Genomic DNA, 10,560 nt, shown 5'->3' with positions numbered 1-10,560 from the left:
GCACTAATAGCACTGCCTTGTCGAAACACTAATATTGCTAAATTAGATTTGAGGCATGGCTTCCTGCCCTGTAGGAAGCTGTGCACAATAATTCTTGTTAGAATCAATAACATTCATTGGCAAGTATTTCTTAGCAATTGGTTTTCTGCTGTTGGAACAAGGTCTTGCCTCTCATTCTGAAAAGCTAAGCATTTAATTGCAAGATGCCTACCGAGTCTTGACTGCTCTTCTAATTTGTAATGTTTCTTTCAATAGAACCTGATCTACAAAACACACAAACATGAGTCACTTTCGCCTGATTGCCAGTACCCTGAAACATCATGGAATTTATTCGTTGGTGAAGAAAAATGTAAACAGAAAAGTGTTTCTGCCAAGTCGGAGTTACGTTTCTCCTGGAGTCACAGAACCATTCCTGAGTGGAAGTAATTCAAGTTATGTGGAGGAAATGTATTATGCATGGCTCGAGGATCCAAAAAGTGTGCATAAGGTAATGTTAAGGACAAAGAGAAATATAAAAATGATTATGGCACTCTCACACTTAGAAATCTAGCATTTGGTTCACATTGTTGCTTAGGTTCTAACGACCCTGAGTAGAATTTATATATTTAATGGAGCTTGCACACTTCTGGCTGAGCTTCTGTATTTACCTAGAAGCAGGATCCACTGTGGTTGATTGAGCTTACTTTTTTAACTCTTTAGGGATGAAACGTTACTTAATTGGAGAACATCTCCAATTTTGCCTCAGAATTGCTTGGGGGCTTTGTAAGCATTCTTTTTGAACACTTCTATAGGGTTAAAGCCTTTTCTGAATACTTGAGAAGGATGTTCAGTAAAAATGCAATATTTCCTGCCCTACTCCAGAGTAAGTAGATGCAGAGCAGTTCTTGGGAATGCAGAGCGTGAGTAATGGACTGCAGGAGGGAGCGCATTCACGAGTCCGGCTCCTTGCTGCGTTCAAACAGCAGCGATTCGGGTGTGCAAAATTCAGTTGCTGCTTTGGGCTGTACAAACCAAAGTGTTGCCCTAAGAACATGGCCAGATGGAAGGCTGGCTTCACTGATCTTCCGTTCTGTCACATTAGGACACCCAGGTCAGACTGGATGCTAACTCTTTGATCCACGGCATGTACAGTAAACCAGTCACAACAGATCTTTGATGGCTTTGCCTGATGTTCTCCTACGCTTGCAATGTTTTAAGACCCCTAACTACCTGGGAAAGCTCCACTGGTTGACACTGAACAGATCTGCCGTGGCTGAGAAATATGCTTTGTTTCATTGCCATCACTACCACAGGACTAACGCTGAGATGTGCTCTCTGAGCTGCGTTCATTTGCATTTGTCTCATGTTTACTGCTATCTTTACTCCAGACATCAGTGATGCATTCTGTCATCTTTGGCTCCGGTTTAAAAATAGTCATAGCCCTTCTTTGAATATTGATTTTTTTTCCAGAAAGAAGGGTTCAGTGAACCCTGAACATTTCTAGAATCTTTAAATCTCTGGTCCATCTGCGAAAAGATACTATCCATGCCATTAGGACCCCAAGGGTATGGAATGGGCTTCCACAGGAGGTGGTTGAAGCCCCATTGGTGAGGGTGTTCAAGGATAGGTTGGACATGCTCATGGTAGGCATGCCATGAGTGGAGCCGGTTGGAGCCGGGGGTCAGTCTAGATGGCCTGGGAGGCTCCTTCTGATTCACTCTGTTTCTATGTTTCGATAATCAGCTAATCTGTGACATGTGCCACAAGGGATGCAGGTGTTGCGTTCGTTGTTCTTGGCAGAGATAGTGGTGTAGCTGTGGACCCTTCTTGCAGTACTCTGTGCTCATTAAGCAAAAAGTAAAACTGTACTAGGTCATGCAGTATTCGAACACAAATTGTAACGCATGCTTGGCATGAATATTTTGGACTTTACTTGGGGCACATCTGCTCTACATCTATAGGTTCAGGTATATATAAAATCTGGCGTGTGAATGAAAAGCTGAGCGGGCGGGGAATGCCTTGACTAACTTAACTTGGCAGCATGGGTTCTGACTCCAGGGAAGGGGCTGCAGGTCGATGGTGGAGAATCTGTGCTGTGCATGGAAGGACCCTTGTTCGTTCCACCAGCATCCCCACCAGTAGGGCCAGGAGAGAATCCTGCCTGAAACCCCAAGGAGCTGCTGCCAGTCAGTGTTGGTAATACTAGACTAGATGGAGCAATAATCTGATTCAGTATAAGGCAGTTCCTGTGTTTTAGAAGTTGGGTCTTTCGTAAGTTATGACTAACAGGCACAATCATTTGTAATGTTAGCTGTTGTGTATTTTTTTAGAAATACTGGTTTGTTGTTGTGTATCACCTTGCGTGTTTTGTAACAGGTGATTAACAGGACCTATAAACAGATGGCTTAACTGGACTGTATAAATAAACATCTCTGGCTAATTAGGCCGAGAGGTGAATGTTGGTGCTGACCTGCCACAAAATACCAATCTTTCCTTCTGTATAAGAAGCAAGGCTTGCAATTATCTGGAGGTTCAGGAAAGTGTCGTTTTCTTTCACCAGCCTGAGCTGCTAGATTTATTGAGAATATCAGCACTTAGACTTCTGCTTAGCCTTACTGGCCAAAGGGAGCCAGTACAGTTCTCTAATGGATGGAAAAGCATGGGGAGTGATCAGGCTGGCTGAAAGCATCCCACAGATGCAGCAAACTCTGCTAGCAAAAGCGTTTTTCTAGCAGGATAGAAAAACAGAAAGCAGATGGGATAAATAGGAAGTAGATGGGGGAATTACCAGCTTTGGGAAGCAATGTGTCATACTACTATTATTTTTCATGCTTGTGAAGAAGACCGCAATCCTAAGCATTCTACCAAGAAGTTTCAAGTGTGGGTATCTCTGAGTAAATATGTTTAGGATTGGAGTGCAGCAGACTAAAAACTACCTCCCTCCCCCCGCTCTCTCTTTTGAGTTAGTTTTACGCAAGATGCGTTTTGTTCTTTTCTTGCTCCTCCTGAGTAATCCTGTGCTCCACTAGTGCAAAGTACAGTCTGAAGCAGCTATGTGAATAAAATGACACAAGCCCGGAGAATGGTGTCATTATTTCTGCTCATAGAATTGTGTCAGGGCCATAGATCATAGGGAAGAAGCTTGACAAGCCTTGGTTATTGCTATCACAAGATTAATTGAAAAAACTGCTTGGTTGCCTATTGAGTACATAACTGTTGCCATGTTTCCCAGTATGTAGCCAGTCTACCATGTTTGTGTAATGATTCTGCTGCTGTTGTTTGTTTGCTTGGAGGCAAGGTTTGTTTGGTTTTAAATAAAACCACCATAATACCCAACAGTGGTGTCATTTAGAAACCAACATTCCTAGGATTACAGGATTTTAGGGACCACCACTATGTCATAAGGAAAAAAATGACTTAAAAATTCATGATGCAATTTGGTAGTGAAGCTAGTCTTATTACTGGCTTTTGTAGTGAAGGAATGCTGCGGTCCTGTGTAGCTCTCTTGCAAACAGTTTTGCGTAAATGTTCTTAGAATTGCATTATTAGTGCTGTCTTTTTTACTTGTATGTAATACTATGTACCATTAAAACATAGTATCACTCACAGTTAAGGGCCATTTTTTTCATGTTAAAATAGTTCTTGTACATCCTTAAGCTGTTTATAGCTGATTTGTTTATATTATGTTCCATTTTCAAGGACTTATTTGAGGCTCTGACAGTTTTCAAAATTATTCTTATTGGGAGCTCTTTAAATCCATAATCAGATCGGAGGCCATCCTTTCAACCTGAGTTTGATAAACGACACCCTTGTGGTGGTGAAGAAGACACACATTGTTGTAGGGATGAAAATTATTTTCTCTTCTAAAACATTTTCTCTTACTCTCTCCAGCTTTCTGTTCTGCCTCTCACATCTCTCCCTGTATCCTTACTTCTTTTGTACTCTCCGTTTTTCCATTTTTTAAAGTCATGAATGGCAGTCCTGAATACTGGTGCTGTTGGTATAACCTACCTTATGGCGGAGTTTGGGAATGTCAGTTCCAATATTGGGAATATCAGTTCCAGTGTCAATTCAGCCGATACCTTTTCTATCATAGCCTGATTTGGTTGCGTTACAGGTCATAGAATGTTGGCTGAGTCTGCATGAAAGATGGCTTATTTTCCCTTCCCAAGTTTGCTGGACATCCTTAGATTGATTAGATTAATTATCTTTGATGGGCATGGGTTGTTAGGGTCCGGTGGAAGGGGTTGTTAGAGAAAGGGTGGAAAAGTGTAGTTGGTGTAGCATACTGCTACCTAGTGTAAAGGGTTAGGAACAGACCGCTCTGTTCCTGCTCTGTTCATGGTCTCCTGTAGTGTGGGAACTTTCCCCATGTTACATCAAATCCATGCTTCATTCACCCAGGTGTGCTTGGAACCCTAGCCTTGGAACTAGGCCTTTTTAGGATAATGTACTTTTAAGCTTGGGTAATACTAATCATTTTGAACTATGCTAATGAATGAAATGTGAATGTGAGAAGGGAAGGAACTGGGAAGAGGGAGATCACAATATTCCTACTGTTTGTTTCTGATCCTGAGGGAGGGAGGGATAGAAATAGGAGACTGAAAGAGTGAAAATGTAAGAATTGAATTTATCATCTGTCTTGTGTTTTTTTATTTGAAAAACCATTTGGTCTAACAGACCTGTACCACTTTCTCCCTTCCCTTTTCCCCATCTTGCGTAGTCTTGGGATCTATTTTTCCGAAATGCTGTGGCTGGGGCTCAGCCTGGACAGGCTGTTCAGGCATCTTTACCAGACTTCTCTGGTGCTAAGACATCTCTTATCCAAAGCCATGGGCTGACTAAGGCACCAGGTAAAGCTGAAAAACTGGTTGAAGATCACCTGGCTGTGCAGTCCTTGATCAGAGCATACCAGGTAAGTGCCCTACAGCCATGTACCATCATCCACACACAGTGCTTTCTCATGGAAGAGTTTTGTAAGCAGAATGCAGTTAATTAGTCCCCCCTTCCACAGAACTTTTCTCTAGCAGGAAGAAATAATTTGGAGATGACTCTTACCTATCCCCACAATATTCATCACAATAGGGATTAGATGCTAACCTGATTAAAGGTTTTTTTTTTTTTTAAACTTGGGGAGAAATATACTAAATAATAGTAGTATTGTGAGACAGACAGCTCTGACCTAATCAATGCTTTTGTGACCTCATGCCAGTGTAAGTAACCCTGTGACGACTTTTACAGGGCCTTTTTAAAGTTGCATGAGTGGGCAAAAAGAAAGCTTGAGACCTATTCAGAGATAAGTTAGGGTGCCAGAATTATTTTCAGAGTGAGCTTGATTTAAATAACTTTATTTGGCTGGATGATATGGCAAGACCTCAGCTGAACCAGAATGATAAGTCATAGGTGCAGTGGGGCATTCCATGTTTCTTTGACTCTTGCAGTCCCCTGATATTTCAAAGTAGATTTCACTAAAATGCCTGGGGCTTGCTCCCAGCAGCCCTCCAAGTAAGATTCTGAGGCCCCCTTTCATCGCCACAATAGGATTATGCCCTAAGCTACCTTTTAGGATGGGGAGAGCAATCCTGTGGCCCCTGGGTGAGCATGCCAGGGGCCATACAATAGTTCAAATTGCCCCTTCAAGGTAGGATGCAGTGCTCAGCAGGAGGAGCTGAAGATCTGTGCCCCGACTTCCTTGCAGCTGGTATGAAGCAATTGCATTGATTGCATCTCTGAAATGGGAAACTTGTCCTTGGAGAACTGGAAAGGGTGGCATTCCAGTGGATGGGGAAGGGAGGAGAACGGAGAGGAGAAGGGAGGAAGGGAGGAAAAGGGAGACATCAGGTTATGATTTATCCTGACCTTCCCTCACCTTTCAAAGTGGCCTTGAAGGGCAAGGAGACCAAGTACACTTCCTCCGAGTCCTCCTTCAGCCCAGTATTTATTTATTTATTTATTTATTTATTTATTTATTTATTTATTAAAACATTTCTATGCCGCCCCTTGCCAAGGCCTCGGGGCGGCTTACAACATCAAATAAAATACAAAATACATTAAAACAATAACAATTAAAATATGACACTGGAATCTCAGAAGCTTCTGAGTGAGGGCTTCTGAACAGCAAGGGTGCAACTGACAGAATCGTGCTCTTAATTTAGGAGTGGGAGCCCACCAAGTTCAACATAAAACAGGGCGTGGAAGTAAACAGTCAGTCTCATGTTATGGAAGTCTATGCTTGGAGGAAGGAATCTGATAGCTTAGTTATGCTATCCATTTTGAGGAGAATGCAAACAGCAAAAACAATGGGAACCGAGTTCAGCTGCATGAAAACATCTCTGACACTATTGTAACAGTGAATAGTGAAAAGGAGTGGGCATAACTGAACAGGGGTGGCGGCTTATTCATATTTTTAATTTGGATGTGTTTGAAATATTCCTAGTTCATGAATCTCTTTGATATTTCATTTTGATAAATTCCTTGTTGATGTTAATTTTTTAAAAGTCGGCTATCAAAATACTGCCAAATGAGTGATTTGCATAGGACCCTCTGGCTATGGTTTTAAAAAGAAAAACAGTTGAAATACTTTGCCAGCTGTTACACAACGCCCTTAATGATAAATCAGTGATGAAGAATTTACACACAAACATGCACACACATTGTCACTGTCAGCACTAATTTGAAGTTTTTTGGTAGCTTTTCCATTGTTATGAGATACAACAAAGCAAATTATGGCCATGCTGTCATATGAGAATAGCTACTTATTAAAAGAATGAACTGGCAGAAGACAACTGAGAAGTTGTATTAGATACAGAATTATTGTCTCCTTTGCCTTTACTTATTTTTCTTCTGACTTTCTACTCTGATAGAATAGTATAATTCCTACGGAAAATGCTTGTGGATGACCATTACTGCAAATGTCTTCTACTTTATACAGGGTATTTCATAAAGTACGCAGTTTTTAAAAATGCAATAAATCAGCCAAAATCGAAGCAAAATTCAAAATTTTTATTTAATTTCATTCAACATATACTTCGATTTAATAATGAAAACTGATATCGAGCATATATCTACCTCCACTTTCTCTGCAGGCAATCATCCAATCGTTGAAATTAATGATAACTTTCACAGACGTCCCTGTCGATTTCACCGATTACCGGTACGGTTTCAACCGGGCGATTTTCTGGTTGCAACTGACCCAGATTCTTTGAATTTCTGTACTAACCTGGAAACTGTTGTTGCAGTAGGGGCATTGTCATGTCCAAAGATCACGCGAAGTTTACGGACAGTCTCTGCATAGCACTCCCCGTTTTTGTTATGAGTTTTCACAAGAAGAATGCGTTGCTTGATACTGAACAGCTCCATGGCTACTAAATGGAAAAATGACAAATGGTCTTCTAATTGGAGTGATAATAAATAACGAAAATGACAGGAACAGTGCTGACAATCTTCAAGCAAAAAAATACCATGCAATTCAAAAACTGTGTACTTTATGAAACACCCTGTATATTACTGTCCATTGCCCTTACCAAGAAATAAATCTTTAAGATAAGTATTTGCAGCCATTATATAGGAATTCAAGAAGAGTTTTGCTGGATCAGATCAAAGTAAAAATCATCCTATCTGTCCAGGTCCCCCAAACAAACATTTTCTTGCCTATTTTAAAATCTGAATTTTCCCATAAAATTAATTTTGCATGTGAAAATGTCAATGGACATTCAAATATATGCCACAACTTTCTAGCTGTCACAGCTGGAGTGGGTACATTATCTGCTTTAGTACGGCAAGAGTCCAGTGCAATCCACCCAGGGAAGAGGGTCCAGAAATGAAGAATAGCAGGCAGACCAGGGAGGCCAAATCCACCTTCTCAAATGGGAAGCTGCACCCTTTTCAAAGATATTCATGGTGGAGTGGAGACCCCTAAGAATTTATGAGACGATCCATGAAGAAAACACTGCCAGATATAAATAGAAGAACAGCATGTGCAACATAAAATTTGGGGTGTTAAATTCATTTTAAGTGTATTTACCATACCTTATAGGTGCCCACCTTTCACTGTCCCTTGAGATCTCATTAAACAGCTTACTGAAATTCAATCATTCGTGATATACCTCTTGGGACAAGAACTCCCAGATGAGTAATAAATTTAGCACAGGGACTAAGCTGTTAATTAGATAAGCACAGTACAGGCTGTTATCTCCAATAGACAGGAGTTCCAACTGTGACCAATTGACAGAATAGTTAGATAAATGTCTAAAATCATTAATCATCTGAATCAAGGCTGGAACTGAGAACTGAAGTTCCAAAAGACCATCAGCATAGAAAATGAGTTTTTATAGAATATCAATTAATTTTGAAAGAAAGCAAACTCTTTCCTCTGGAGTTACCAGCAACTTGCCCCTTTGTATTGTTGTCTTCCCTCACTGGTCAGATTTATTTTATTTATGCATTTATTTATTTTTACATCTATAAGTCACCAAACAACTCTAATGAGCTTCCTAGGGGGTGTACAGCAGTAAAATCACAGCCAATGGTTTAAACTATCATTTAAAAACAATCAATTAATAACAATACTAACCTAGCAGAGCAGGGCAGAGCAGGTAAGAAGGACTACCAAATAATCATTAAAACACAATGAAATTAAGACACTGTAAAAAGTTGTTATTGAAATCAATTTTTGAAATTATTAAAATTACTAAAATGGGTGGAGAAGAGATATGTTTTCTCCTGGAGCTGAAATGGCACCAGGTGAACTTTCTGGGGAGCCTGTTCCACAGATGGGGAGCAGCCACCAAAAAGACTCTTTCAGTTTACCATCCCCTTACCTCCTTGAGGGATGGCACATTCAGAAGGGCCTCTTAACCAGATCTTGATGGTCAGGTAGGCATTTGTTATTGTTGTTGTGAAGTTGCATCCTACCCATCACGACCCCATGGAAAACATTCCTCCAGGCTTTCCTGTCCTCCACCATCCCCTGGAGTCCACTTAAGCTCATGCCAACTGCTTTAGTGACTCCATCCAGCCACCTCATTCTCTTCTGTCCTCTTCTTCTTTTCTCGTCAATTGTTCCCAGCATTAGGCTCTTCTCCAGTGAGTCCTTCTTTCTCATTAGGTGACCATAGTATTTGAGTTTCATCTTCAGTATCTGGCCTTCTAAAGAGCAGTCAGGGTTGATCTCCTCTAAGACTGACTGGTTTGATCGCCTTGCAGTCCAAGGGACTCGCAGGAGTCTCCTCCAGCACCACAGTTCAGAGGCCTCAGTCCTTTGGCACTCAACCTTCCTTATGGTCCAGCTTTCACAGCCATACATTGCAACTGGGGAAACCATAGTCTTGACTATACGCACTTTAGTTGGGAGGGTGATGTCTCTGCTTTTTAGTATGCTGTCTAGATTTGCCATAGCTTTCCTCCCCAGGAGCAAGCGTCTTCTCATTTCTTGGCTGCAGTCTCCGTCTGCAGTGATCTTGGAGCCCCGGAAAATGTACATATGGGGTACAGAGCAGTGTTAAGGATTGATAAAAATGCACACATTTCCAAGCAAAGTAGGCAGTGGGTGAAATCAGTAAACATATGCATGCTGCAAGGCAGGCGACTGAGGTGGATTGGTAAATATATGCCACTTTCATAGCAGCAGACCTTCACATCTGTGTACTTGCATAGGACCTAAAAAGATAGGCAAAGCTGTGAACATGTTCATTCTCCTTGAATTTTTGGAACATGCTGCAGAGAATGCAGGCAAGGGATGGGTGAGGATGTAGTGGCAGCCGTGAAATTATGAGGAGCAGCGGGGTTTTCGTTGCTTTCTAGGCATCCTGACAGTCCATGATAAGTTGTTCGGCATGGTTTCGAGGACATAACAAGTCATCCTCCAAACAAGCCAGCATGAACAGCTCAACACCCATGGGTTCTTGGGGTGGCTGGTTTGTAGAAAACAACCCATGATGAAAGTCTGGGTTTGAAGATCATGACAAACTACCCTTACCCTTGAAGGCATATCAACCATGGCTTATCATGCTATGCAAACCAGGCCAGTAACTCTTAATTTTTTTCAATCTGCACAAGGGAAGGTCCATCATATCCAATGACAGTTTATAGGGCACTACAAAGCTCAGCTTGACCCTCTCGGGCTTAATGACGTTTCCTTTGATGATTCCATGAGTGAACTGTGTAAGCACAGAAACCTCGGTGAGCTCTCCCCTTTGATTTATTTTGCTAGCATGATGTTTTCTTCTTTGCCTTTCCTTCCACCCTTCATACCCAATTCAACCTATTCAGATCCGTGGACACCATGTGGCTCAGTTGGATCCCTTAGGAATCTTGGATGCAGACTTGGATTCATTCATTCCATCGGATTTAATCACTACTATAGATAAACTGGGTGAGAATTTTCAACTCCTTTACAATAAATTAATATCTTAATTAATTAATGTCTCATGGCAAAGTGCAACAGGCAGTTAGGTGAGCACTGAAAAACAGAGTATTTCCTTCTGTTTGTAGAAGGGCACACAACTCCTCTTTAATGAGATAGTCCTCTAACTCTGTGTATTAATTTATGATATTGTGTGTGTATATATGCATGTGTATACA

General features: G+C 41.2%; 1 protein-coding gene across 1 annotated transcript in view; it reads left to right on the top strand.

Annotated features, from left to right (window-relative positions):
- The first annotated feature begins 280 nt into the window (after positions 1-280).
- Positions 281-10,560, top strand: part of OGDHL (oxoglutarate dehydrogenase L) — a 52,632-nt gene continuing 42,352 nt past the window's right edge. The window contains exons 1-3 of the mRNA XM_044420016.1: positions 281-487; positions 4,703-4,894; positions 10,249-10,351. Coding sequence (XP_044275951.1) covers positions 281-487; positions 4,703-4,894; positions 10,249-10,351 — 502 coding nt within the window. The remainder of the gene's footprint in view (positions 488-4,702; positions 4,895-10,248; positions 10,352-10,560) is intronic.

Source organism: Varanus komodoensis, unplaced genomic scaffold (genome assembly GCF_004798865.1).
Source record: "Varanus komodoensis strain SLA01 unplaced genomic scaffold, ASM479886v1 scaffold11, whole genome shotgun sequence".
Classification (NCBI taxonomy): domain Eukaryota; kingdom Metazoa; phylum Chordata; class Lepidosauria; order Squamata; family Varanidae; genus Varanus; species Varanus komodoensis.
Note: the sequence above shows the minus strand (reverse complement) of the source record. Positions and strands in the feature narration are given on the sequence as shown.